The following is a 26,555-nucleotide window of genomic DNA, read 5'->3' as shown; positions in this document are numbered from 1 at the left end:
ATCGCCCAGCTGCTGTGAGCCCTCTCCTCGCCCAGCCCCGGCCCCACCCAAGCCCCCTCCCCACCGCCAGCCCTTCATCCCGCTCAGCCCCTCTGCGACTCCTTTCCCTCAACTGGAGCCACCTCCAGCCCCTCAGCCCCACCGGCCACCCCCGAGAGGAGCTGCCAGAGGTCTCCCCAGACCGTCCAGTCCCTGCAGCGGTGCCCGAGCCCCGGGACTGCCACCCTGTGAATGGGAGGGCTCGGGCAGAGGCACCGCAGGGTCACTCACAGCACTCCTCGGGATTCTCGTCCGAGTTGTCCCCACAATCGTCCTCCCCGTCGCACTTCCAGGCCAGGGGCTTGCACAGGGTGTTGTTGCACTGGAACTCGTCCAGGGGACACGTGCGAACTGCAACAGCACAGGAGGGGACACGTCAGCTCGTGCTGCCCTGCTGCCAAAACCCCAGCCTGGGGCCGCAATCCCCATTTCCACCACAGACAGGGGGTGTCCAGGGCTGGGTGGGTTTCCAGGGCTCAGATGCATGTCCATGCATGCTCAAGGGTGGGGCAGAGAGGGGTGGACACACACAGGGGAGCGCTCCCACCCGCAGCAGGGACACGAGGGCAGGGAGGGGGTGACACCACCTGCCCTGATGGGACAGGCAGTGCTGCAGTGGGGACGCAGGTGACACGAGGGCAGGGAGGGGGTGACATGACCCGCCCTGACGGGACACGCAGCTCTGCCATTACCTCCGGTGCCGCAGTTCTCCTCGTCGGTGCCATCCATGCAGTCGGCGTCGGCGTCGCAGCGCCAGCGCATGGGGATGCAGTGCCCGTTCTTGCACTGGAACTGGTCAAACTCACAGCGGGGGGTGCAGTCTTTCTGCAGGGGACGGGCGAGGGACACGGTCAGCAGGGACAGCGTGGCCCTAGCAGCCCGCTGTCCTGTTGCCACACCCAGGCTCTGAGCCCCAGGGCCACCGGCAGAGGCAGGGGTGGGGATGTGTCCCCGTGTCCCTGTGTCCCCCTCCCGCTCCCTCGCCGCTGCCGTACCTCGTCGGAGCCGTCGGCACAGTCGTGGTCCCCGTCACACTTCCACCTGCCCGCGATGCAGCGGCCGTTGGCACACGAGAACTCGCTCTCGGAGCAGGGCCGGGGCGCTGGGGACAGAGAACATGGGGTGTGCCCTGAGCGTGGGGACACGCAGGCTGCGAGGGAAAGGGGTGGCCCTGGCTGACACGGACACACGGCCGGTGGCACTGGGGACAGGGGGGTACAGGCAGAGCCGGGGGAGCTGCCAGAGGGGCACGGCTGGCACCACCTCCCAGCCCCTTCCCACCCCACTCCAGGGCTCCCGGCTCCCTGCAGGAGTGCTGGGGGGCACTGTGGCTGTCTCCCAGGTCACTCACTCTCCACAGGGCAGCACCAGCCCCACTGCTGCCCACCCCGGCTGCCCCCCAGGCAGGAGGAACTGCAGCGGTGCCCTGGCAGAGCCTCATCCCTGTCCCCCCTCACAGGGCACGGGGACAGACACCCCCTCACAGCTCACTGGCACGGCCAGTGCCAAATCCAGGAGGACGGCACGTGGCACAGCCGCCCGCCTGGGATGGCTCTCAGGACCCTTCCCCTCCCCACGGCCTCGGGGTGTTGGGGCACAGGGACCCTCCGGTCATGGCACAGGACTGTGGGGGAAGAGGGGGACGGGGGGTGTCCAGGTGGAGCAGGAAGAGTCACGGTGGGGATGGGTTTTGGAGCCAAGTCCAAGCCATGCACGGGCCCTGCGGAGCAGCAGGGTCGGACCCTCCCCACTGGAGGGAGATGCTGGTGCTGATGCTCAGTAAATCCACCTGGATTGTCCGGTCCTGACCCCTCTGCCCTCACCTAGAAATTGTTGCCTTCATTGATTTTAGAGAGACTGTACATGGAATTAAAAGATTTTGGCAGGAACCTACCTCTGAGCGCCCCATAACGACAGTGTGAAAATGGAGAAAAACATAAGATGAAGTGAAATGGCACAAACTCAAAAACACGACGGGAAATCAACAGAAAAGAAAACAAAAGCTGCACTCTAAAGAGCTGCAGGGAGACAGAGGGACCCGGTGGGCACTGTGGGGTGGGAGAGGGTCTGGCAGCAGACCCTGGTGCCATCCCATGGGCAGCCTGGGATCCTCTGGGTGCTGTGGGGTGGGAGAGGGTCTGGCAGCAGACCCTGGTGCCATCCCACAGGCAGCCTGAACCCCTCCAGAGGGACAGAGCCACAGTGGAGCCCTGGGAATGGTCCTGTCCATGAGGACACTCGTGTTCCTTGGCCGCTCAGTGGGGCAGGTGCTGGCACACGAGCGGGAGCTCATGAAGGGGCAGCACTGGACTCTCTGCCCCAGCTCTGGGGATCCCCATGCGCTGGCCCACGCCTGGGGTTGTGACCTGGGTCCCTCCTGACAGCTCTGTGTGTCCCCACTGCCATCCCAGGTGCCACTGCCAGGCAGGGGGTGACACACGGGGCGATGCTTGGTGGCAAAGCAGGATGAGGTGCCCTCGGGTGACTCCGGCCACACAGGGAGCGTGTTGGGGTCACCTCTTCCCTGTCACCCATCACCCTTGGGGTGTCTCCTTGGCACAGCCCCTCTCTGCAGGGCCAGGCTCTCCAGACCCCTGGAGTCAGGGGTGTCCTGGCTGGGGGACACCGTAGCTCTCCTGGCCACCAGCCTGACACTCCCTGGCAGCAGCAGAGGGGCTGGGGGGGCCCAAACCTGTCCCCTCTCCACTGCTCCGCCCTGGGGACAGCAAAGGCTCGGGGGTGGCACGTACTGCAGCTCTCCTCGTCCGAGTTGTCCCCGCAGTCGTTGTCGTAGTCGCACTGCCAGCGGCCCGGCACACAGCGGTTGTTCTTGCAGCGGAACTGGTACGGCTCACACGTGCGCTCGTCTGCGAGGGACAGCAGGGACAGGGACAGGGTTAGGCTATGGATGGGACAGGGACAGGACAGGGGTCAGCACTGCCCCAAATAGGCCATGGATGGGACAGGAACAGGACAGGGGTCAGCACTGCCCCAACCAGGCCATGGATGGGACAGGGACAGCGGTCAGCACTGCCCCAAATAGGGAAGGGACAGGGACAGGGGTCAGCACTGCCACAAATCAGGGGAGGGACAGGACAGGCACAGGGACAGGGACAGGAGTCAGCACTGCCCCAAATAGGCCATGGATGGGACAGGGGCAGGGGCCAGCACTGCCCTGCATGAGGGCATGAATGGGACAAGGACAGGTGCCAGCACTGCCCCAATCAGGGGAGGGACAGGACAGGGACGGGGACAGGGGTCAGCACTGTCCTGAACGAGGGGAAATATGGGACAGGGACAGGTGTGAGCACTGTGCTGCATGAGGGGAGGGACGGGATAGGGACAGGGACAGGTGTCAGCACTGCCCAAAACAAGGGGAAGGAAGGGATGGGGACAGTGACAGGAGTCAGCACTGCCCCACACGATGGTACAGATGGGACAGGGACAGGGGTCAGCACTGTCCTGCACAGTGGGAGATGTGGGACAGGGACAGGGGTCAGCACTGCCCCACACGACAGAAGGGACAGGACAGGGACGGGGGTCAGCGCTGCCCTGCACCTCCCTCTGACCCAGCCCTGCCCACGCCACTCGGAAAAGGAGCAGCTGGAACTCCTGGGGCAGCCTGTCCCTCGGGGAGCAGGGACACAAGGTGACGCTGGCTTGTCCCCGCAGCCCCTGCTCACCGCATTCCTCCTTGGGCTCATCGGATCCATCCCCGCAGTCGTCCTCCCCGTCACACTTCCAGCGCGCCGGGATGCACCGGCCCGAGTCCTTGCACCGGAACTCATCCACACCACAGGTCATTTGGGCTGGAGGGGACAAAGTGACACAGGCACAGGGATCAGCACTGGTCAGGCATGTGTTGTTCCCTGCAAGGCTGATGAACAACCTGGAGCTGGGGGAGATCCCCCTCCCTTCCAAGCATTGTCCAGGGAGAAGTCAGGGGGAGGAGGATCCCAGCAGAACAGATCCAGGCAGAGCCACCACCACCATCGCCCACTGCCCACAGGGACTGAGCAGGGACCGAGGAGGGGCTGGGGTAGAACTGGGCAGGGACTGGGCAGGGATCGAGGAGGGACCGAGGAGGGACCAAGGAGGGACTGGGCAAGGACTGAGGAGGAACTGAGGAGGGACTGGGGTAGAACTGGGCAGGGACTGAGGAGGAACTGAGGAGGGACTGGGGTAGAACTGGGCAGGGACTGAGGAGGGACTGCGGTAGAACTGGGCAGGGACTGAGGAGGGACTGGGGTAGAACTGGGCAGGGACTGAGGAGGGACTGAGGAGGGACTGGGGTAGAACTGGGCAGGGAATGAGGAGGGACTGGGGTAGAACTGGGCAGGGAATGAGGAGGGACTGAGGAGGGACTGGGGTAGAACTGGGCAGGGAATGAGGAGGGACTGGGGTAGAACTGGACAGGGACTGAACAGGGACTGAGGAGGGACCAAGGCAGAGCTGAGCAGGGACTGAGCAGACAGAGCAGGGACCAAGGAGTGACCAAGGAGGGACTGAGCAGGGACCTGCCACCCTGCTGTCACACAGAGGTGACTGGTGGCAGTGAGGCCCCATTTCACACGTGGCCAGCCCCCTCTCCCCACGCAGGCCCCTTACTGCAGTTGGCGGGTTCATCGGAGCCATCCACGCAGTCGTTGTCACGGTCACAGACCCAGACACGGGGGATGCAGCGCTTGGTGATGGCACATTGGAACTGGTTGGGGGCACAGGTCACCTCCGCTGCAGGAGGGAGGAGGGGTGTCAGGAGGGGCAGCAGGGCAGGCAGGAACCAGCCACTCCTTGTCCCAAAAACCAGCCGCAGGGCTGACAGGTGTGCGGGTGCTCCAGGGATCACAAGGGTCTGGTGTGCTCGGCAGAAGGGATGGAGCAGAGCCATCAAGTGGCCCCAGAAGACTCCCCGCTATGGGGGGGACAGGGAAGAGGCCACCAGATCCCTCAGCTAGGCAACAGGTTCAGCCCAAATCCACTCCAAGGGATTTAAGGATTTCATTTCCACTTAGGAGACAGCAGCAGGGGGTGATGGGGACAGAGGGTCTGTGGAGAAAGCCCTGGGACACCCCAGGGAGCCAAACACCCCAAGACATGGACCTGAGCCCTTCAGTGTGGCCCACGCTCACTCCCACCCCACACCCCGAGCCCCCCACTCACGGCAGTCCTTCTCATCCTCCCCATCCCCGCAGTTGTCCTGCCCGTTGCAGCGGAAGATGCCCGGGATGCAGCGGTTGGTGTTGGTGCACTTGAACTGGCTGGGCAGGCAGACGTGGATGTCTGGGGGAGGAGGTGACATGGTCAGGGGGTGACAGGCTGCAGCTGCACGCTGTGGGGGCCTGGGGGTCACGAGGGGACGCGGGGAACCTACCACAGTTGGCCTCGTCCGAGTTGTCCTGGCAGTCGTTGTCCCCGTCGCAGATGAAGGCGGGGTTGGTGCAGATCCCTGTGGAGCACTGGAACTGCCCTGGCCTGCACTTGAACTCAGCTGTGGGATAACACAGGGCCACAGGTTTGCTCTGAGGAACATTTTTAGGGCAAACCTCAACCTCAAACCCCTGCTGGACCCCTCTGGGGTCCTCTGCATGGAGCCAGCACCCAACTCCAGGCTCAGGCACTGCTCCACGGGACAATCCCGACACAGGGACAGGTGCGTCCCACTGCTCCCTGAATCCCGTTATTGGACTGACCCTCCCCTCCATGGGGCTGTCCCAACAGCCCAGGGGTGCTGGGACATGGGGGGCTGTGTCACCCCCCGGCACTCACGGCAATCCTCCGGCTCGTCCGACCGGTCCCCGCAGTCGTCCTCGGTGTCGCATTTCCACCAGAAAGGGATGCACTTGTCATTCTTGCAGACAAACTGGTGGAGAGAGGAGCCCGTGAGGTGGCTCGGGATGGGGAGGGGGGACCCCGAAAGATTTCATCCCCAGCGAGCTCAGCCCAGGGCACTGATCCTGTGCTGTCCCCTCCAGGTAGTCCCAAGTCCCAACCTGGAGCAAAGCCTTAACCCCACCCAGGCCCCGGGGTTTGAGGAGAGGGGCAGAAGAACATTCCAGAGCTGGAGGCTCTCTGGCTCCCCTAGACACCCCCAAACATGAAGTGCCACAGGAGGGAGGTGCTGCCTGCACCCACAGAAGACCCTGCTGCACCCCAGCACCCCTGGGGAGACCACGGCGGGAGGGACAGGGGCACGGGGATTATCCAGGCAGGCAGGGACAGGCAGGGACAGGCAGGGACAGGCAGGGACAGGCAGCAGGGGGTTACCTGGCTGGCTGTGCAGTTGGACACACAGGTTTTGCCATCGCTGCCCAGGTAGAAGTTGGTGGGACAGGCACACTTGTGCCCCCCACCCGGCGAGAGCAGGCAGAGGTTGCTGCAGCCGCCGTTGTTGATCTTGCAGGGATGGTCGGGAACTGGGGAGAGCAGGGGGACAGCAGCGAGTCAGACCCGGCTGGGGACCCTCAGGGCGGCGTGGGAGCGGCAAGAACCCTTGTCACCCTGTTCCTGCTCCCCCTGCCCAAGCCAGCATCCCCCCATGTCCCTTTTCCAGGGTGGTTCCCCAGCATGGTGACCCCCGGGCCGCGCTCACCGTCGGGCTGGCGGTACGGGTGGTAGATGTGGATGTCCATGGGCCGGTGTAAGGTGCTGATCAGCAGCGTCTTGTTGGCTCCCGTCGTCTTGTGGGCCCGGTTGATGGACTTGGTCTCCCAGTCGGTCCAGTAGATGAAATCCTCGAAGAGGGTGAGCGCGAAGATGTGTGGGATGTCCTGGCTCAGCACTGCGAGGGGAGCAAGCGCTCAGCCAGGGGCTGTCCCACGTCCCCCTCCCGCAAGGAAGCAGCCACTGGACACAGAGGAGTGGCCAGAGCTGGGGACTGTCCCCAGCAGCCCTGCCTCCCACTCCAAGGCCTGACCCACAGCCTGGACATCCCCCCAGGCCCGCTGGCGCTGTGGGAGCCCCGGTGCTCTCACCCGTGTGCCGGTTGGAGCCATCCAGGCTGGCGAACTCGATGTAGTCCTCGCGGGCATCGGCCCAGTAGATCCGGCTGTTGATGTAGTCCAGGGTGAGGCCGTTGGGCCACGTGATCTTGGTGTCCACGATGACGCTGCGGTTGGTGCCGTCCATGCCGATCTTGCCGATCAGCGAGTGGTCGCCCCAGTCCGTCCAGTAGAGGTAGCTGGGGATGGAACAGAAGGGCAGGGAGAGGCTGAGTCAGAAACCACAGAAATTCCTCCCTGTGAGGGTGACGAGGCCCTGGCAGAGGGTGCCCAGAGAAGCTGTGGCTGCCCTATCCCTGGAAGCGTCCAAGGTTGGACGGGGCTTGGAGCAACCTGGGATAGTGGAAGGTGGCTGCCCACAGCAGTGGAGTGGAACAAGATGGTCTTTAAGGTCCCTTCCACCCCAAACCACCCCGTGACTCTGTGATAAACAGGCACAGGGCAGGGAGAAGCATCCTGAGGCCAGGAGGGAAGGCTTCATCCCATCTCCCAACCTCTGGGACTACGGCAAGATGACCACAGCCCCGTTCCCAGTGCAGAGGGGCAGGTCTATGTCCCCCAGGCTCTCACCCATTCTGTACGTCCACCACCAGCGCGCGGGGCTCGCGCAGGCCCGAGTTGACCAGCACGGTGCGGTACGCGCCGTTGAGCTTCGACACCTCGATGGTGTCCCGGCCCTTGTCACACCAGTACAGGTTTCCTCCCACCCAGTCCACGGCCAGCCCATCGGGGTTGCTGAGCCCCGTGCGGTGAAGGACCTGCCGGGAGGAATCAAAGGTGACGGGGCTGAGCGGGGAGGACCAAACCCTGATCTCTCGGGGGTGACAACATCCCCCTCGCCAGCCCAGATCTCCTTCCTCACTCCCCTCTTAGGTTTAGATGGGCTATTGGGAAGGAATTCCTCCCTGTGAGGGTGGGCAGGCTCTGGCACAGGGTACCCAGAGGAGCTGTGGCTGCCCCTGGATCCCTGGAGGTGTCCAAGGGCAGGTTGGACAAGGTTTGGAGCATCCTGGGATAGTGGAAGGTGTCCCAACCCATGGCAGGGGGTGGGACTGGATGAATTTCAAGGGTCCTTCCAACACAAATCATTCCATGACTCCATGACTCTTCCCCCAGCCCACCTTGTCCCGTACTTCGGGGCAGCATGGAGCCCACCCCTGCTTGGGATGGGGCTGCCCAACATCCCACGGGGCTGATCCCCAGAGCCCAGTGATGACCCCACAGCAGGGCAGGGGGTGGGTGAGGCCCGGCTGCGTGCCCTGGGTGCCCCAGGGGCTGCCCCGTCCCCTCACCTGGACGTTGCTGCCGTTGATGTGCATGCGGCGGATCATGCTGCCCTGCGTGGTGACGTCTGTCCAGTAGATCATCTGCTCCCGGTAGTCGAAATCCAGAGCCACAGCGTTGTTCAGCCCCTGGGGAAGGGGGAGGGAGAAGGGTTGCAGCAGCCCCGGTGGCTGGCATGGGCTCTGGGGGGTTTTATAGACCCCACAGCCTCACCGCCTGCTCCTTGCTCACAGTGACCTCCTGCCATTTAGATGGATCTACCAAGAGCCCAAACTCCTCAGTTGGAAGCTCCCGTGCCCTTCAGGGCCCTCTCCATCCCCAAATCCCAGCCACGTGGGGCTGGTGTCCCCCCTGCTCCCAGCTCAGCCCGCACCTGCTTGAGCAGAGTGTAGTTTGAGCCGTCCAGGTTGAGCTTCCTCAGATAGTACCGGTTGGCGAAGATGAGGAAAGGCTCTTCATCTACGTGGGGAAAGAGGGAAAAGTGGCAGGGAAGCACTGCTGGGACGCGGGCAGAACCCTGCAGACCTGCCACCCTCTCTGCCCCACTCCTTGGTGAGTTGGAGGCAGCCACTTCACCCTGTGACCAACTCCAGCGCCAGGAACATCCCACGGTCACCAGGAACATCCTGGCTCTCACCTGTGACAGCCTTGCAGCTGGTGGGGTTGTCAGGTCTGAGCTTGTAGCCCTCGGTGCAGAGGCACTTGAAGCTGCCCAGGGTATTGATGCACTTCTGGCTGCAGGGGTAGGTGGTGGAGCACTCATCGATGTCGATGCACGTCTTCCCGTCGTCCTTCAGCCGGAACCCGGGACGGCATCTGCACTGCAGGAGCAACCCGGAGCTGTCAGACACCTCCAAGGCCCGCGCGCCGGGAGGTGGCAGGTGCTGGGAGGTGACAAGTGTCACCGTGGGACACGTGGACTCGGCAAGGACAGCTGAGATGCACAAACAGTGCCTGAAGCGCCCGCGTCACATCCCTGGCCCAGCTGGCACAGGACAGACACAACCCTCAGGTCTGCGGAGAGGGAACAGCAGGAGCTGTGCCAGGGGAGGTTTAGGCTGGATATCAGGAAAAGGTTCTTCCCCCAGAGGGTGGTCAGGCACTGGTGGTTGGCACAGCCCTGAGGCTGTCAGAGCTCCAGGAGCATTTGGACAACGCTCTCAGGCACAGGGTGGGACTGTTGAGGTCTCCTGTGCAGGGGCAGGCGTTGGACTTCCAACAATCCTTGTAGGTCCCTTCCAACTCAGGGCATTCCGTAACTCTACGATCCCTGCAGGCAGCCCCCCACCCCGTGGCCCCCTACCTTGTACCCGATCTTGAGGTCCTCACACTCCTGGGAGCAGCCACTCAGCTTCTTGTTGAGGCACTCGTTGATGAAGCAGTTCAGCTCGTCGGAGCCGTCAGTGCAGTCGTTGTTGTTGTCACAGAGCAGCGCCTCAGAGATGCACTTCCCGTTCTTGCAGAGGAAGAAGGAGTCGTTGCACTTGTTCTCTGTGGAGAAGAGGTGGCAGTGGTCAGTGGGGGGTGGCTGGGACCCCACTATCCCCCCTGGGACCCCACCGTGACCCCACAGGTACCTGGGCTGCTGCAGCGTGGGTTCTTGGGTGCTTCGTCCGAGTGGTCGTGGCAGTCGAACTCCCCATCGCACTCCCACTGCCGGTTGCTGAGGCAGCGGCCGTTGTCACAGCGGAACTCGTGGGGGCCACAGGTGGGGTACTCTGAGGGAGGGTGAGGGGCTCAGCCTGCATCCCACTTTCCTGAACCTTCTGGAGGCACCGTGGAGCCACTCGGAGAAAGAGAGGCACCACGGAGGCAAAGCTTCCCGAGCTGCTGGGAGTGACAGGGACACCACGGAGCAGCTGGCTTGGGACAGGGCTGCTCTGCACACACACGGATCCCTCCGTGGGTTTGGATCTCTCCGTGGGTTTGGAGAGATGCCAGGGCTGAAGGGCTGCTCTCCACCAATAATCCCCTTCTGCTGCCTCTCTGAGTTCCCTCTCACCACACTCACATCAAACCCCCCCGGGGTGATGAAGACCCTCCCAGGGTACCGTCCCAAAGCCCAGGAGGAGTGGGTCAGTCCAGCTCAGTCCCCCTGGGTCCCACAGACACCCACCACACTCTGGGGACTCATCGGAGCCGTCACCGCAGTCGTTGTCGTGGTCGCAGACGAAGTGCTTGGGGATGCACTGCCGGTTCCCGCACATGAACTCGCGCTCATCGCAGGTGTTGTTGTACGCTGCAACAGGGCACCGCCACCGTCAGCCCCTGCCAGCCCCCTGCCACCCCCAGCCCCCCTCCCTCGGGCACTCACAGCAGCCGGCAGCGAGGGTCTCATCGGCCCCGTCCGCACAGTCCTTGTCCCCGTCACAGAGCCAGCGCTCCGGCACGCACACGTAGGTGCCTGGGCACTGGAAGGATCCTGAGCTGCAGGTGGTCAGCCCTGGGGAAGGGAGGAGCAGGATGGAGTCCGGTCACCCCACTGCTGGAGGCTCTGGGGAGCCCCAAGACACAGAGCTCAGGAGAGCGGTGAGAGTGCGGGTGGGAGAAGGGATGGGCAGAGGCAGGAACACGGCAATGGAGCAGGCAGGGACTGAGGCAGGGGAGAGGGGCTGCGGCAGACTCACGGCAGCGACTGTCCTCGTCAGAGCCGTCCCCGCAGTCGTCGGCCCCGTCACACACCCAGAGCTTGGAGATGCAGCGGTGGTTGTTGCACTCGAACTGCACGGGGTAGCAGAACTTGTCTGGGAGAGGAGAAGAGTAGGATATGGAGGTCAGAGTGAGGTGATCTGGGGAGGAGACACCAGCAGAGCACGGCCAGGCTGGGTCAGCCGGGCTCCAGGAGCCCAGGGGGGTGTTGGGGGTACTGCTCGTGGTGATGGGCACCACTGGGCTGGTGGGGGACTCCCTATTCCTGGAGCTGGGGAAGACCCCCAGCTCCTGAGCACTGTTTGGGGCTTGTTCCAGGAGGTTAGAACTAAAAACAAAGCTGAAGGGAGCCAAAAGTGGCCCCGTTCAAAAGGGCCACGGACACTTGTGTATGTGCTGATCAAACCAGCACAGGAGGACATTTATACTGGTCACAGCTAAAAGCCCGAGAGTGTGGAGTAAAACCACACAGGGGGAGGAATGTGGGGTCTCGTCCTTGGCAAAGGGATGTCAGGTAGAGAAGAGGGCCCTGCCCACCCTCCAGCACCGCCCTGTGCCCTGGCCCAAATCCTGACCCTGCCGCTCACTGCACTGGGTCTCATCTTCGCCGTTCTCGCAGTCGTCCTCCTTGTCGCAGGTCCAGGTCATGGGGATGCACCTCCCGCTCGGGCAGGCGAAGTAGTTGGACGGACATTTGGGCTTCCTCCCACCTACTTTGTGAAGGAAACATCAGTGAGGATGATGGTGTGGCCACGTCCTGCCTCCTCCCAGCCCGGCACTGAAGGATTCCTCCCCAAAATCCCCCTGAGGTCCCGCATCCCCGATCCCTGCAGCACCCTCTGCACTGGAGCCACACGGGCAGAGGACAACAGTCCCAGTGGGAAAACAAAGCACCCACAGCCCAAGCAGACCCCAAAGGGGTATCCCTGCCCCTGGAGCCCCCTCTGCCCTCCCGCTCTCACCGGGGCAGTTGCGCTCGTCTGAGTAGTCGCCGCAGTCGTTGGCGCCGTCGCACACCCAGCTGGGCGCGTAGCACAGGGACGTGTGCTCGCACTTCTGGAACGTGGTGCCCTTCACCCCCAGCTTGAAGTAGCTGCTGCAGTCGGTGGCGGCTGCGAGGAATCACAGCAGGAGCCCCGGTGACACAGCAGGAACCACGCCAGAAGCTCCCACCACGTGGCACTGGCCTCTGCCCGGCTGCCGGAGCCTCTCACACCCCAAACACCCCTAGATGTGCCCCGCACATGCCCAGGGCTGCAGGGACCCATTGGGTGGTGGGGATGCATGGCACTGGGGGGCTGCAGGGATGGGCTGCAGCTGCCTCATCTGGCAGGTGCCCTAAAGCTGCAGGACAGGAGCAGGACCCTCCTCCCTCCCCGATCCAGCACAAATCCCAAAGACCAGGTCCCTGCCACTGGCACCGAGGGCAGGAGCATCTCCAGAGCTGAGGAGGGGTCAGGGGCAGCAGCCAGGCACTCACTGCAGTTCATTTCATCCGAGGCGTCCTCGCAGTCGATGAACTGGTTGCAGCGGCTGGAATTCCCAATGCAGCTCCCGTCTCGGCAGCGGAACTCGGTGGCGGCACAGCTGGTTTCTGCCAGGGGATGAGGCGGGGTGGTGGGACCCCAAGTGCACACCCACCCCATGGCACCCACGGGTGCTGCAGAGGGGCATCCACACCCCCCCACTGACCACGCAGCTCTGGGCTGCCCAGAGCGCTCCCAGACCCCATCTCCTTCCGGAGGAGACCCGGTGCCTCCTGGCTCACGCTCTGCCTGGCAGTCTGAGCCCCTCTCCCTGACACAACCAGGCCTGGACAGGACTCTGAGAAGCTCTCGACCGCCCCTGTCAGTTTGGGACCCAGCAGACCCATCCTGCAGCCCCCTAAGGGGGTGCTGCCTTTGGGAATGCTTGGGAGCCATGAGGAGCAGTGACACTGCGCCCTGTGCCCCTCCTGGGTGTCAAACCACTCTCGTTGGGAGGCTCCGGGCGCTGCATGCCCAGGCCCAGGCGTTTTTCCTCTCAGCTGTCACTCCGTGAGCTTTCCAAAGCAGCACAAGCTTGACCCTGACTCTCCGTTAAGCCCCAGCTCTACTCTGCTCCTGTCAAGCTGATGGTAACTCCCTCCTGAAGCCGCTGTCCCCGTCCCAGGCAGCTGACGGAGCCCTGGCAGGGCTGGCCGGGCGCCAGGCAGACACTCACTGTTGCAGGGCAGCTCGTCCGAGTTGTCCCCGCAGTCGTCCACGCCGTTGCACCAGTAGCGACTGGCGACGCAGCGCCCGTTCATGCAGTGCAGGTACCCCTTCTTGCACTTGCGGCTGCCTGCCAGGGAGGAGGAGGAGGAGAAGGAAGAGGAGGAGGAGGAAGAGGTGAGCAGAGGAAGGGCAGGCACCCCCGAGGTGCTCAGATCGTCAGGGACCCTTCAGCAGGGGAAGAAACCACAGAGCAGGATCAGGGAACTGATCCCTGGTGCAGAGGGGTGACGGCTGGTGTTTGAGGGTGCTGCAGATCCCACTGGCTCAGCTGCAGGTGTTCTGCTCTCCAGCCCATCCCCAACACCTGAAAAGGTCTGGAGACCTTAAAGCCTGGCTGGGCACAGCTCTGGGAGGGTAGGAGGGACTGCGAGCACCTGAGGGATGCAAGGATGCCCCAGAGCCCTGGTTCTCTTTGCTGAGCAACCCTGGCAATGTCGAAGGCCAGGATGGATGGGGCTTGGAGCAACCTGGGCTAGTGGAAGGTGTCCCTGCCCATAGCAGAGGGTGGAATGAGATGAGCTTTAAGGTCCCTCCCGACTCAAACTGTTCCATGATTCCATGATCTTGAACACAGGGAAAAGGATTGATTTACTGGAGCGCTGTGAATCCTAAATTGTCATCTTCCACCCCCTTAAGTTTTTGCCTCCATCGTCTTTTAAGTTTTTATGGCAAATTCAAAGAGGTTCTAAGACTAATTAACAAGGGACAGACCTCGCAAGGCTGTGTGGAGGTTCCTGCCTCGTGTGTTTGGCTGCCTTGAAGGGGAAGCCCCAGATTTGGTCCCTTCCAACCCAAACCATTCCGTGACTCTCTGAGCAGAGCTGGCAGCCCGGGCAGGGTGTCTGGGGGTGCCAGGGTGCGTGTGTGGGTGAGCAAGGCAGCAAGAGGAGGAACCTTACTGCAGTAGGACTGCTTCTCGTCCGACTTGTCCTTGCAGTGCACGACGCCGTCGCAGGTGCGGCTGAAGTCGATGCAGTCGCCGTTGCCGCACTCAAACTCGTCGTGCACGTTGCAGGTGGAATTCACAGCTGGACAGAGCATGGACACGTCAGCTCTGCCAGCCTGAGATCGGCCTCACCCCCTCCTTTCCTCAGCCCCTCCCACCCCCCTCACCTTTGCAGGTGAAATCCTCCTGCAGGACCCGCTCCCCGCGGCAGGAGCAGTTGACGTGGCCCTTGGGGGTGAGCAGGCACAGGTCTTGGCAGCCGCCGTTGTTCACCCGGCATGGGGACAGCTCGCCTAGGACAGAGGGATGGTGGTCACACCAGGGATGGACCCAGCAGCCCCTGCTCCTTGTCCTCCCTGCTGGGCCAAAGTAGGGATCCCTCCCCAGGCTCTTCCCATGGGGTTACGGAGGGGGTAGGGGGCTGGAGGCACCCGGTCTCGCCACATTTTACAAGGAGATGCCCTGGAAGAACAGGGACAGGGCAAATCCTCTCTGTCTTCAGCCTGCACAGGGTTTGGATATGGACAACTCTGGCGTGAGGGTCACGAGGGGGCAATGACAAGCTGGGAAGGACGATGGGATGGATTCCCAAAGGGCCAGGAAGGACGGTGGGATGGGTTCCTAAAGTTCCCAGAAGGACAGAGAAATGGATTTCCAAAATGCCAGGAAGGATGGTGGGATGGGCTCCCAAAGGACCATGAGGGACAGTGGGATGTGCTCCCAAAGGGCCAGGAAGGACGGTGGGATGGATTCCCCTTCCCCAGACCTGCAGACAGGGCGAGGGGCAGAGGGCAGGGACACTGCAGGGACAGCAGAGGGTCCTTACAGCTGTCGGTGTCGTTGGCCACGGCGATGATGCCCATGGGCTGCTGGGGGATGTCCACGCGCAGCAGCTTCATGTCGGTGCCCACGTATTTGTTGGCGCGCTGCACGGCCCGGCGCACCCAGTCCGTCCAGAAGATGTAATCACCGTACACGGCCAGGCCAAAGGGGTGCACGGGCTCCGACTTCAGGATCACCTGCCAGCCACAGAATCGTGGAACAGGTTGGGTTGGAAAGGATCTTCAAACTCATCTGGTTCCCACATCCCTGCCATGGGCAGGGACACCTTGCAGGGTTGCTCCAAGCCCCGTCCAACCTGGCCTTGGACACTTCACAGAATCCCTGAGGTTGGAAAAGGTCTCCAAGATCAAGTCCAACCTGTGACCAACCCCCTCCAGAGCACTCCGTGCCAGGTCCAGTTGCTCTTTGGACACCTTCAGGGATGGTGACTCCACCACCTCCCTGGGCAGCCCCTTCCAATGTTTAACAACCCTTTCCATTAAGAAATTCCTTCTCGTGTCCAACCTGAACCTCCTCTAATGCAGCTCGAAGCCATGTCCTCACTTCTCAGGGACACAGGCAAACTGGGAGCAGGAGGAACCTGCTGTGGGATGCCCCAAACACACCCAGTGTCCACCCCAGTGGGATGCCTGACCTCCCCAGCCCCAGGAACAGCTCTGCTTCCCTCTGACCACGCTCCAGCCCCAGTCTGGACACTCTCCTCCCCATCTCACTGGCCTCAGACTCACGTGGCGATGGGAGCCGTCGTATTCGCAGCGCTCGATCTTGTCCAGGGTGGCATCAGAGAAGTAAATCTTCTCAGCCTTGTGGTCAATGGCCAACCCGTTGGGCGTCCGTATGTCCTGGTCGATGATGATGAGGACGTTGGCACCAGAGAGGGTGGCTCGCATGATGCTGGGGTGCTGCTCATTCCAGTTGGTCCAGAACATCAGGCTGGGAGGGGACAGACACACAACGCTTTTGGAGCCCCAGCTCAGCCATATCCCTCCACGGCTGGGGGGCTTCCAGAGGCTGGGGGATGGGTGGGACATCATTCCCACATAAAAAGAGTGGGAAGGGGGTGAATGAGGCTGCTGGGACATGTGGCACTCTGTGGATGGGGATGGGGCGTCTGGAGCTGCTTTGGGGTGCTGAAGGATTTGTGAGGGGGGGGGGGAGCACAGGGTCTTTCCTCCCTGGGGGTCCAATCCTCTCTGTGCTGGGATCCAGAGCTTCCTTCCCAGTGGAGCGATGTCCACTGCAACCACGTGGACCCCTGGGGGGGCTGGCTGGACACTCAGTGGCCACTCACTTCTGGCACTCGTCCAGCACAAAGGCACGGGGGTGGTCGTCCCCTGACATGGTGATCACGGTCTCCCTCTCAAACGCCCCGAGCCGGCTCTGGTCCACGGTGTGCCGGGTGATGGTGGACGTGGTGTAGCTCGTCCAGTACAGCGTGTCCCAGCCGCGGTGGTACGCCAGCCCCTCCACCGAGCCCACGTCTGGGGGGACAGGTAAGGGTCACACTCAGCCCAGACCCCTGCATGGCCAGCGCTGACCCTGACACTGGGATGTTGAAGTTTTTGCTTTTAATTAGAGCCCAAAAATCCCTCGGAGGCTTTGGCTGCTGGGTGGGGACTCAGCGGGGCTGGGGGCTGCACTCAGGGAGGAGCAGAGACCCCTGAGACTCGGGAATCTCGTGGGCAGAGCTCTGCTGGAACGGCCCTCCCTTGCAGGAAGGCTGAGGGATGGACACCTACAACACACCAAGGACTTGAATTTGGCTCTCAAGCTCCACACCAGCCAGACCTTGCTCTGGGCCCACAGCAGCAGCGCTGGGAAGGGCAGGGTTTCCCTCTGCCAGGGGACAGCTGAGCCCCTGGGGCACAAAGTGACAAGGCAAAGCCTGGTGGGGACCAGGGAGCCCTTCCCAGCTGGGAACTTGAGCCATGCACCCATCCTCCCCCCTCATTAGTGCTCAGCAAAGGATTTAATGAGGCGGCTGTGAGAGCTGGGCCGCGCTCTCTCCTCTCAGGGATAAAGCACCTCGAGCGCCGCTGCGAACTCCCTCATTAGCAGCACGTCCAAGGCCCGGGGAGCTCCTGGAGCAGCAACCATAGCTCTTTGAAGCTGCTGCAGGTGCCAATAAACCCAACCAAGTGCAAAGCAAGGGCTGGAGGTGAGGCCAGGGCTGGGCACCCCAAGGGTCAGGGCTCAGGGCGCTGCCTCGGGAGGTGAGTGCAAGCACAGAGCCGATCCCAACTTCGCTGCAGTGCCTGTTTCTAGAGCCATGCCCGCCCGAGCCTCGTGACACGCTCTCTGTGCCACAACGAGCTCTGCAGGCTGCTCCCAGTGCCTGTATCCACTTCCAGAGGCTCCTCAGAAACCTCACAGCTGAGCCTGTACCCACTGCCCCTCCAACAAAACACATTATCCAAGGACCAAAACCCTTCGGGGTGTGGGAGGAGGTGGGGGAGGACAGAGAGAGGGGTCTGAGGGTGGGCACAGAGGGGAGAACCCTGTGCCACTCACTCTCCACAATGGTCTTGCGCCCCGTGCCGTCGTCGTTGATCTGCTGGATGTTGCCGAAGTGGATGTCGCTGTAGAAGATGCGGTTGCTGCCCTTGGAGCCGTAGCGGTAATCGAAAGCCAGGGCAATGACGTTCTTCATGTGCTCCGCGTCCTCGAAGGGTTTGATGGGCGCGTTGAGGTTGTTCTCATCCGAGAGGTGGATGCTCTTGAGGATGGTGCGCTCCGAGTAGAGCAGGTACCCGTCGTAGTCCCGGCAGCTCACGCCGTCCTCGGACAGCATCCCGTGGGCGCAGGCGCACGTCCTCTGCCCGCCGCCGCGGAACAGGCACAGCTGCTGGCAGCCCCCGTTGTTCTGGGCACAGATGTTGGTGCCTGGTGGGGGGACAGGGGGGATTGGGCGAGGCACTGGGCAGGATGCACCCGCTCGGCCGCTTTCGGCTCTCAGCGCTCCCGGAGGCGGCAGGGACACGGCGACGCATTTGTTTCCATCCCCGTTCCCGATATGAGGAGCTGCCCCCCACGCTCGGACCTACCCTTCTGCCGGGCCCGGTTGAAGACTTTGATGTCCTTGAGCTGCACGCCGATCCCGGTCCGCAGCGACACTGACTCGGTGGCATTGTCCTTGTTGCCTCTTTTGATGGAGCCGTTGGCGTGAGTCCTGAAGGAGGACGGAGTCACCGAGTGACCAGCACAGGACCCTTCCCCACCTCACCACAGCACCCACCGGCTCCCCCCGCCCTCCACACAGCCCCCAGCCCCCTTGGCACCGCACCTGTCGCTCCAGTAGATGTATTCCTCAAAGACCGACACGGAGAACATGTCCATGTTGTTGCTGGACAGGACGACCTCCCGGTTCTCGCCTGTCTCCAGGTCAATCCGTTCGATCTTGTCTGTCCGGGCGTCGCACCAGTACAGCTTCCCATCCTGCGGGGATGGGAGAACATCCCAGTTGGCCTGGGGGCAGCACCCTCTGCACCTCTGGCAGGATATCCCGGGGTTCAGACCACCCTGGACAACCCTCCTGGAGCCCCAAGGAGGGCAACCATGTCCCCACCAGCAACAGGACATGGCCACAGGGACCCTTGGGACTGGTACCAGATGCTGACTGTACCTCATAGTCCACGGAAATCCCATTGGGCCAACTGATGCTGACGTTGACCAGCACCATCCGCTCGGTGCCGTCCAGGCGCGAGCGCTCGATGCGGGGGTACTGCCCCCACTCCGTCCAGAACAGGTACCTGAGGGGACAGCAGGGACGTCACCGCAGGGACGTCACCAGGAGCAGCATCCTGAGGCCCTTTGGCCATTGGAGTAAAGGACAGACACCACCCCATTCATCCCCCCACACCGGCGCCTCAGTGCAGACCCTGCCCGCTCACAGACTGAGCATCACATCCCCTGCATCTCCAACCCTCCCCACATCCAAACACCGCTCCTCTCCCTGGGGCTCTGTCCAAAGCTGGAGCCAGTCTGGGGAGGCTCTGCTTGGATTTCCAGAGGTACTGGCACCCACCAGCTCCCAAGGGGCTCCCAGGGAGTTCAGCCCATCAGTGAAAGGAGGGTTGAATCCAGGGTTTGGACTCCTTGGTGTGGCAGGAGATGTGTGAGTCCTTCCCTGCTGTGTGCACACCCTACTGTGTCCCCCTCTGCTGGGAGCTGCGCGGGTCTCACCCTGTGCCCACCCTGCGGGTGATGCCCCTCTCTGGGGCGGTGTCTCACCCCTTCTCTGGATGGACCGTGATGGCCCGTGGCTTGTCCAGCCCCTGCGAGATGACCACATAGCGGAAGGACCCGTTCAGCCTGGCCACCTCGATGACATCGAAGCCCTGGTCCGTCCAGTAGATGTTTCCTGCAAGAGGGGACGGTGAACCCCTGGCAAGCCCCGCTGCCCCCGCTGTCCCCAGGTCCAGAGCCCCATCCCACCAGCGATCCAGTCCACAGCGATGCCTTCCACGCGGCCAATGCCATTGGTCACCACGTCCTCGCGCCACGTCTGGTCCCGCTTGGCTCGACTGATGGTGCTCAGGCCCATGTCCACCCAGTAAATCGTGTCGTTCTCTGAGAGGGACAAGGAGGCAGGAGGGGACGAGTCAGTGACCACCTCTGGTCACTCCAGAGTGGTAAAAACCTGCACCTCAGGGCCCTGAAATCCTGTCCTCTGAGGGGGTGTTCCAGGGCAAAGTGCTGCCAAAGGGAGGGATCTGGTGATGGCCCCTCATGCTCCCCATCCCCCATCCTGCTCCCAGCCCTGCATCACCTGCATGGAAGTCGATTCCCACAGCCAGGGAGGTCCCTGACACCGGCACAAGAGCATCCGACTTGTCGTTGGGGTCCAGGGGAATGCCCCGGATCCCCTCATGCACCGAATACAGGAGGAAGGAGCCAACACCTGTGACAGGTGCAGGGACAGTCAGACACATCGCAACACCCACAGGCTGTCCCTCCACCATGGAAAATGTGACAGGGGAGAAGCACGAGCCTGGCAGGGTTCCACAGGCCCAGCATGGACCTCCCTGGGGGCTGCAACCCCCAGGCACAGCCCGTTCCAGGGTCCTGCCCTGCTCCGGGGGGGCACGAGTGAGGCCCCTTCCCACCACCCACCACCCCCACCCCGTGCTGGCAGAGGCTCCGTGGCGCATCTGGGTCAGGGCAGCACTTGTTATTCAGCCCCTGCCCTGACCCAGATGGTGCAGAGCTCTGCCAACCCCCCCACAAAACCGCCCGGAACACTTTGCACACAAACAGCCTTTGAGAGGCCCTGGCAGTGCCCGGGGGGACAGGGGATCTGCAGAGTGAGCGCTGTGCCTGGCCCTGCTCCCGGTGAGCCAAACCCGCTGCCCACAGCGAGGGTCCCACCTCTCCCTAGGGGGGTCCCACTGTGCTGTCCCCCTCCCCTCCTCCCGTGACGCCCTCGGTGGCCGGGCAGTGCCCCACGCTCATCCGGGACAGCCCAGGCAAGGATCTTGCTGCCACCTGAGCCCACAACCCCTCCGAGCCCCTCGGTGTCCCTCCGGTCCCCAGCGTTCCCCCGCAGTGACGTGGGATGCAGAGCAGTGGGGAGGAGCAGCTGGAGCGAGGGGTCACCAAGCAGGGTGACCACAGTGGCCATGGGGTCTCGCTGCTCCGAGGGGTGGCTCAGGGAGGGGACAGGGACGGGCACACACCTTCACAGGACTGCTGCCCACTCTTGAGGCTGTAGCCCGCCGTGCACATGCAGGAGCGGGAGGTCTCCGAGGTGGGGAGGCAGAGCTGAGAGCAGTCCCCGTTGTTTTGGCTGCAGGGGTTGGTCCCGGCTGTGGCAGAGAGAAGGGGGTGAGGGGCTACGGGGGCCAGGGTGCACCCACCGGGGCTGGGGCAGCTGGGGCAGCACCCACATGAGGTGTGGATACCCCGCACCAGCCAGCACGGACCTGGCACAAGGGCAAGGGCCAGGCTTGGGCCAGCTGTCAGGGGTGGAGCAGCCACGAAGCGGCCAAGCTGCCGCCCGGCCCCGCGGGGTCTCTGCCCCAGGACCCCACACTGACCTTGCTGGATGCTCTCGTCGTACACCTTCATGTGCATCACCAGCGTGGTGCTGTTGCGCAGCACTGTCACCTCCGTCCCGTCCTTCTTGTTGCAGGTGCCCATCCTCTCGGAGGCCTGGTCAGCCCACCACAGCTTGTCCCCTGCGGGGAGAAGGCAGGAGCATGTGGCAGCGTTCCCCATCCCCCCTCCCACCCCAGCTGAGAGTTCAGGAAGGGCCAGGAGGCAGGGAAAGGTGTCCCCCTTCGCCAGCCCTCACCCATGATGGCCAGGGCGGTGGCCTTGCTCAGCTGGCTCCGCACGGACTCGATCACCTCCAGGTTGCTGCCGTCCAGGTCACACCTGTTGATGGTGCCGTTGCCAGAGCTGATCCAGTACAGTTTGCTCTCCGGGTAGTCGATGGCCAGGCCTGGAAAGGACGGGAATGTCATCGCGCTGGTGGCATGCAGGGACCATCACAGAGCAGGAGGTGGGATGGGATGGGATGGGATGGGATGGGATGGGATGGGATGGGATGGAGACAGTGGGCAGGTGAGGTCACAGTGACCCAGCACAGGACAGCCAACACCCCGCCGAGGAGCCAGAGTGGGGACTTGAGGCTCTGCAGGACAGCAAGGCGAGGTGGGGGACCCTGGGGGACACGGAGGGCTCCGTACCAACAGGTCCCTTCTGGTTGGTGAAGAGGAGCGTGCGGTTGCTGCCGTCCATGTTGGCCACGCTGATGTTGTCCCCATCTGTCCAGTACAGCTTCCTGCAAGGTGAGGGGCCAGTGGGTGAGGGGACACAGTGTCAGCACCCCCCTGCACCCTCCCAGCCCTGCAGAGCCCCTCGCCTGCTCGTGGCACAGCCTGGGCAACCCCACAGCCCCTTGGCCCCACCCAGGAGTGGGTCTGGGCATTGCCAAAGCCCTGGATTGGCACACGCTGGTGGGGGCACACTTGTCACAGCCTGTAAGGACACACAGCACAGCCCCCATCCCCTGTCGCACAGCCCCCATCCCCTGTCACACACCCTCCTGCATGCTGACACGCAGGGACAGCACCCGTTCTGTCCCCCATCACACGTGTGCACTGTCACACACACACCTGTGCCCGCACACACACCTGTGCCCACACACACCCCTCCTCCCCACCGGACTCACCCCCGCAGCGGGTGCACCACCAGGCAGTGGGGCTTGTCCAGCCCCTGGATCACAGCGTTCTTGAAGGAGCCGTCCAGCCGGGCCACGTTGATCTGCTTCTTGTTGGCATCATAGCTGGTCCAGAAGAGGTTTCTGGAAACCCAATCCACGGAGAGGCCATGAGCGTTGGGCAGGTCTGCAAGGCAACGGAGACGGGAGCTCGTCAGCTGTGAGGACGGGGCTGGGATGATGCTCAGATGAAGAGGAAGGGCTGATCTCAGGGAGATGAAGGCTCTGGAGGGCTGGGGGGTCCCCAGTTCTGGGAGCCCCACACCCACCTGCAGAGACGACGGTCTCCACGCCGGTGCCATTGATGAAGGCTCTCTTGATGGTCTGGGTGCGGACATCTGACCAGTAAATGCGCTGCTCCAAAGCGTCGTAGTCCACCACGGTGACGTTGTCGATGTCGGGCACGGTGAAGGAGATGATGTAGTTGTAGTAGGGGTTGTCGATGTCCACGCCCCGGATCTCCATCTGCCGCGCGTACAGCAGGAACTTCTTAAACTCTGCGGGAAGAAGAAGGGCAGCGGTGGGATCTCGGCTCTGGAGCACCTGCTCATCCCCCCGGCCCCCCAGGCAGACCCCTACCATAGCAGGTGGTGTTGTCCTTGTCCAGCTTCATGAGGTGGGGGCAGGCACAGGACAGGGTGCGGTTGTAGTTGATGAGGCAGAGGTGGGAACACGGCCCTTTGCCCCCGTTGGCTTCACAGGGATTAGGAGCTGCAAAGGGGACAGGACTCAGCGACATCCCAGCCCCTGGAGACACCCACCTGGGAAGCCCCAAGAGCTGCAGCCCCCCCAGACCCTGCCTGCCCCATCAAGGAGTTCAGACCATCACCCTCATCACCTGACCAGGCAAAGGGGCAGCCACAGCGATGACAGCAGCCCACATCCAAGTGGGTGTGGGCACAGACCAAGTGCCAGCACCACCCCCTGTGGTCCCCCCCACCCTGTCCCCCCACCTGCACTCCCCCAGCCTCACCCAGGGGCTGCCGGGAGGGGTGATACACCTGCAGGTCGAAGGGCTGCGTGTTGGTCCTCTGCACCACGGTCACGTTGTGCCCCGTCCACTTGTTGGCCTTGGCCAAGGTGTTGGTGCGCCAGTCAGTCCAGTACACCTCCCCCCCGTAGAGGGTGACGGCGAAGGGGTGGGACAGGTACTCGTGTCCCCGCAGCACCTCGATGTGCCCCGTGCCGTCATATAGGGCTGAGTAGATGGCATCCGACCTGTGCCGGGGGCAGACAACGGTGAGGGAGGTGGGGAGGGGGCACCACAGGGTCTTTAACCCAACAGCAACAACTGCTGATTTACACCAGGGATCCACGGAGGAGAAAACCCAGAGCAAGGGCTGCCACGTGTTGGAGACACAAACAGACCCCAGAGCGCGAGGGCTTCTCACTCCCAGCCCAGCACAGCGCTGCAGCTAGAGGAAGGTCCAGACTGGGAGGGACAGAGGGGGGGAGACAGAGAGAGGCGTCCTGGCCCTACCTGGCATCGATCCAGAGGATCCTCTTCTCCAGGTAGTCGACCGTGAGCCCATTGGGCCACCCCCCTGAGCCCGTCTCCTTGTGGATGGTGCGTCGGCCCGCGCCGCTCATGGAGGCGGCCTCGATGCGGGGCAGGCTGGCGTCCCAGTCCGTCCAGAACAGGATCCTGCCAGGAAGGACAGTGAGCAAGGACAGGAGGCCGTGGCCTCATTCCCCCCATGAGATCCCACAGGTGCTGGCGTGTCCCAGTGAGCGCCGTCCCCTCCTGCCTCACCCATAGCGAGGGTCCAGGGCGATGGCGCGCGGGTGCTCGATGTCCCCGGCCAGCAGCGTGGTCCGCATGGTGCCATCCAGCTTGGCCACCTCGATCTGGTCCAGGTTGCTCTCCACCCAGTAGATGTTGCCGGCGATCCAGTCCACGGCCAGTCCCTCGGGGGTGGCCAGGCCGTACTGAATCACCACCTCGAAGCTGGTCAGAGCTGTGGGGCACAGGGTGAGGGCTCAGGCTGGTGCCCCTTCCCCAGCCCACCCAGCACCACCATCCCCGAATCCTCAAGCGCTCCACCCAGCTCAGCTGGGGTTGATGGTGGGGAGACATGTCCTCCCCAAACGGGGCCTGAACCATCCCCATCCGTAGTCCAAACCCCAAAAGGCTCAGCCCCCATCCATGGTCCAAACCCCAAAGGGCTCAGCACCCCCTACCCATAGTGCAGACCCCAAAGCTCTCAGCTCCATCCATGGTCAGACCCCAAAGGGCTCAGCTCCATCCATGGTCAGGCCCCAAAGGGCTCAGCATCCCCTATCCATGGTCAGGCCCCAAAGGGCTCAGCCCCCATCCATGGTCAGGCCCCAAAGGGCTCAGCATCCCCTATCCATGGTCAGGCCCCAAAGGGCTCAGCCCCCATCCATGGTCAGGCCCCAAAGGGCTCAGCCTCCATTCCTGGTCCTGGCACTGGGCTCCTGCGGGAGCAGCACTGATGGAGGTGGGGGTCGTCTCTGTGCCCAGCCGCTGGGCTGCAATTACCAGCAGGGATGCGCTGGGAATGCTAATTAACTCCTGCATAATGAAAGCAGAACAGGATCCCTATCAGGGCTGTGAGCTTCAGCTGCCACATCACCATGGGGTGCCACAGAATCCCTGACCCCAGACCTGCCCCCCTGCTTTCCCTCCCACCAGCTCCCCCCAGCCCCGGGTTCCACACCCCCGTTCTCCAGCAGCTTTCCCCTGTAGATCTTGTCCTCCACCACGTCGGTCCAGTACAGGGAGCTCTGGTTGAGGTGGAAGTCCAGGGCGATGGTGTTGCGCAGCCCAGGCACCAGGACGCTATAGTCACCCCGGTGCAGGTCGATGCGCCGGATCTCGTGGCGGTTGGAGAAGATGATGAATGGCTTGAAGGGGTCTGGGGGAAGGAGGGTGAGGTCAGAGGGGCAGGGACAAGGCAGGGGACAGAGCACCCAGCCCCAGCCCCACTGCCAGCACACAGACCCCACCAGCACCCAGCCGTGTCCATCAGCACAACCCCCAGCTCCACGAGAGGACAAACCCCACCTTGAGGCAGCCAGGGGGCTGCTACCAGCCCCTGGTGTCCCCCAAAACACACCCAGGCTGCGGCAGCTCTCGCCGTCGGGCTCCAGCATCCAGCCTTCGTAGCAGGAGCACTTGACATTGTACTTGTCCTGCTCACACTTCTGGCTGCACTTGAGGTGCTTGGCACAGTAGCTCTGGATCTGGCAGGTCTTGTTATCGGCGCCCAGCTCCATGCCCAGGGGACAGGAGCATACGATGCCCTCGCCAGGGGCCACCGTGCAGTTGTGGCTGCAGCCGCCGTTGTTGAGGGAACACTGATCTGTGGGGACAGGACGAGCTCGTCACCTCCTCGTCCCACTCCCAGGTCACCCCGTGTCCCCACGCCCGGCCCCACGCTCACCGCAGAGCTCGCCCTCGTCGGAGCCGTCGCCGCAGTCGTCGGAGCCATCGCAGAGCTTCTCGGGAGGCAGGCAGATGGAAGTGTTGTTGGCGCAGGTGTGCGAGGGGGGCTTGCACACCAGGGACTCACAGTTCTCCTCGTCGGAGTTGTCCTCGCAGTCGCTGTCCCCGTCGCAGACCCAGGCCTTGCTGATGCACCGGGCTGACGGGGAGGGGGCGGGGAGGGGGCACAGCAGAAGCAGAAGGGACATTATTCCAGGCATTTCCAGATGTTATCCCGGGCAAGGGGGGTGTGGGGGTGTTTGAGAGCTCCCCAAAAATTGGACCAGAGCTGGCCCAGGCAGAATAGGACAGGGAGGGCCTGGGCGGGGCACAGGGGGGGCATTGGGGGCTCAGAGGGTCAGCCCCAGAGCTGATGTCCCTCCACACTTGTCCCCAACCCGCCAAAGTGTGTCACAGCCCCTTCCTCAGAGAAGGGGAGAAGGGATCTGAGGATGACACCATCCATCAGGATCCTGGTTCGTGGATTGGCCGCTTGTGTTTCCCCATTACCCCGGCACCGAGGACAGCCCAGCACCCCCAGGTGGGTTCCCCTTTCCCCTGCTCTCACCCGAGTCCTTGCAGCCGAATTTGACGTTGGGGTCGCAGACGTGGGTGACCCCCTCGCAGTTCTTCTCGTCGCTGGAGTCCATGCAGTCCGTGTCACCGTCACAGCGCCAGCGCATGGGGATGCACAGCCCGTCCAGCCGGCACTGGAACTCGTCCGTGTGGCAGCCCCCGGGCGGGCGTGTGGCTGTGGGGAGGGCACCGCTCACTGCCTGCACCCCACGGAGCTGGGGGGCTCCGGGAATGGAGGGGGACCAGGCACTCAGCCAACAGGGAAAGAGCTGGAGGCACCCAGAGGCACGGGAGG

The 26,555-nt window shown here is 63.2% G+C and overlaps 1 protein-coding gene across 6 annotated transcripts in view; it reads right to left on the bottom strand.

The window, feature by feature from the left end:
• LRP1 (LDL receptor related protein 1) overlaps nucleotides 1-26,555 on the bottom strand; it is a 78,683-nt gene that overhangs the window by 6,791 nt on the left and 45,337 nt on the right. For 4 of the 6 annotated variants that reach the window (XR_004237046.1, XM_032093858.1, XM_032093860.1 and 1 more), the window contains 51 exons: nucleotides 26,253-26,435; nucleotides 25,644-25,844; nucleotides 25,317-25,562; nucleotides 24,918-25,115; nucleotides 23,990-24,194; nucleotides 23,717-23,881; nucleotides 23,210-23,454; nucleotides 22,816-22,947; nucleotides 22,506-22,733; nucleotides 22,189-22,363; nucleotides 21,704-21,798; nucleotides 21,307-21,456; nucleotides 21,050-21,190; nucleotides 20,690-20,818; nucleotides 19,783-19,914; nucleotides 19,449-19,583; nucleotides 19,245-19,374; nucleotides 18,637-18,763; nucleotides 18,298-18,449; nucleotides 18,059-18,183; nucleotides 17,526-17,897; nucleotides 16,306-16,495; nucleotides 15,743-15,947; nucleotides 14,998-15,190; nucleotides 14,339-14,464; nucleotides 14,125-14,253; nucleotides 13,173-13,292; nucleotides 12,451-12,564; nucleotides 11,933-12,082; nucleotides 11,546-11,683; nucleotides 10,949-11,065; nucleotides 10,636-10,764; nucleotides 10,438-10,560; nucleotides 9,899-10,039; nucleotides 9,625-9,812; nucleotides 8,959-9,142; nucleotides 8,695-8,780; nucleotides 8,330-8,449; nucleotides 7,608-7,795; nucleotides 7,011-7,216; nucleotides 6,629-6,817; nucleotides 6,304-6,452; nucleotides 5,806-5,899; nucleotides 5,411-5,527; nucleotides 5,200-5,319; nucleotides 4,648-4,770; nucleotides 3,723-3,848; nucleotides 2,790-2,906; nucleotides 1,035-1,141; nucleotides 732-864; nucleotides 271-390 (listed from right to left, as the gene is read on the bottom strand). Coding sequence is in view for 5 of the 6 variants with exons in the window: in XM_032093858.1 (XP_031949749.1) it covers nucleotides 271-390; nucleotides 732-864; nucleotides 1,035-1,141; nucleotides 2,790-2,906; nucleotides 3,723-3,848; nucleotides 4,648-4,770; nucleotides 5,200-5,319; nucleotides 5,411-5,527; nucleotides 5,806-5,899; nucleotides 6,304-6,452; nucleotides 6,629-6,817; nucleotides 7,011-7,216; nucleotides 7,608-7,795; nucleotides 8,330-8,449; nucleotides 8,695-8,780; nucleotides 8,959-9,142; nucleotides 9,625-9,812; nucleotides 9,899-10,039; nucleotides 10,438-10,560; nucleotides 10,636-10,764; nucleotides 10,949-11,065; nucleotides 11,546-11,683; nucleotides 11,933-12,082; nucleotides 12,451-12,564; nucleotides 13,173-13,292; nucleotides 14,125-14,253; nucleotides 14,339-14,464; nucleotides 14,998-15,190; nucleotides 15,743-15,947; nucleotides 16,306-16,495; nucleotides 17,526-17,897; nucleotides 18,059-18,183; nucleotides 18,298-18,449; nucleotides 18,637-18,763; nucleotides 19,245-19,374; nucleotides 19,449-19,583; nucleotides 19,783-19,914; nucleotides 20,690-20,818; nucleotides 21,050-21,190; nucleotides 21,307-21,456; nucleotides 21,704-21,798; nucleotides 22,189-22,363; nucleotides 22,506-22,733; nucleotides 22,816-22,947; nucleotides 23,210-23,454; nucleotides 23,717-23,881; nucleotides 23,990-24,194; nucleotides 24,918-25,115; nucleotides 25,317-25,562; nucleotides 25,644-25,844; nucleotides 26,253-26,435 (7,908 nt within the window). In the remaining variant the exon portion in view is untranslated. The remainder of the gene's footprint in view (nucleotides 1-270; nucleotides 391-731; nucleotides 865-1,034; nucleotides 1,142-2,789; nucleotides 2,907-3,722; nucleotides 3,849-4,647; nucleotides 4,771-5,199; nucleotides 5,320-5,410; nucleotides 5,528-5,805; nucleotides 5,900-6,303; nucleotides 6,453-6,628; nucleotides 6,818-7,010; nucleotides 7,217-7,607; nucleotides 7,796-8,329; nucleotides 8,450-8,694; nucleotides 8,781-8,958; nucleotides 9,143-9,624; nucleotides 9,813-9,898; nucleotides 10,040-10,437; nucleotides 10,561-10,635; nucleotides 10,765-10,948; nucleotides 11,066-11,545; nucleotides 11,684-11,932; nucleotides 12,083-12,450; nucleotides 12,565-13,172; nucleotides 13,293-14,124; nucleotides 14,254-14,338; nucleotides 14,465-14,997; nucleotides 15,191-15,742; nucleotides 15,948-16,305; nucleotides 16,496-17,525; nucleotides 17,898-18,058; nucleotides 18,184-18,297; nucleotides 18,450-18,636; nucleotides 18,764-19,244; nucleotides 19,375-19,448; nucleotides 19,584-19,782; nucleotides 19,915-20,689; nucleotides 20,819-21,049; nucleotides 21,191-21,306; nucleotides 21,457-21,703; nucleotides 21,799-22,188; nucleotides 22,364-22,505; nucleotides 22,734-22,815; nucleotides 22,948-23,209; nucleotides 23,455-23,716; nucleotides 23,882-23,989; nucleotides 24,195-24,917; nucleotides 25,116-25,316; nucleotides 25,563-25,643; nucleotides 25,845-26,252; nucleotides 26,436-26,555) is intronic. The other 2 variants (XM_032093859.1, XM_032093861.1) reach the window with 1 other exon arrangement.

The sequence above is a fragment of the Corvus moneduloides genome, chromosome 30 (genome assembly GCF_009650955.1).
Source record: "Corvus moneduloides isolate bCorMon1 chromosome 30, bCorMon1.pri, whole genome shotgun sequence".
Lineage (NCBI taxonomy): Eukaryota > Metazoa > Chordata > Aves > Passeriformes > Corvidae > Corvus > Corvus moneduloides.
This window is presented reverse-complemented; position numbering and strand designations above follow the sequence as displayed.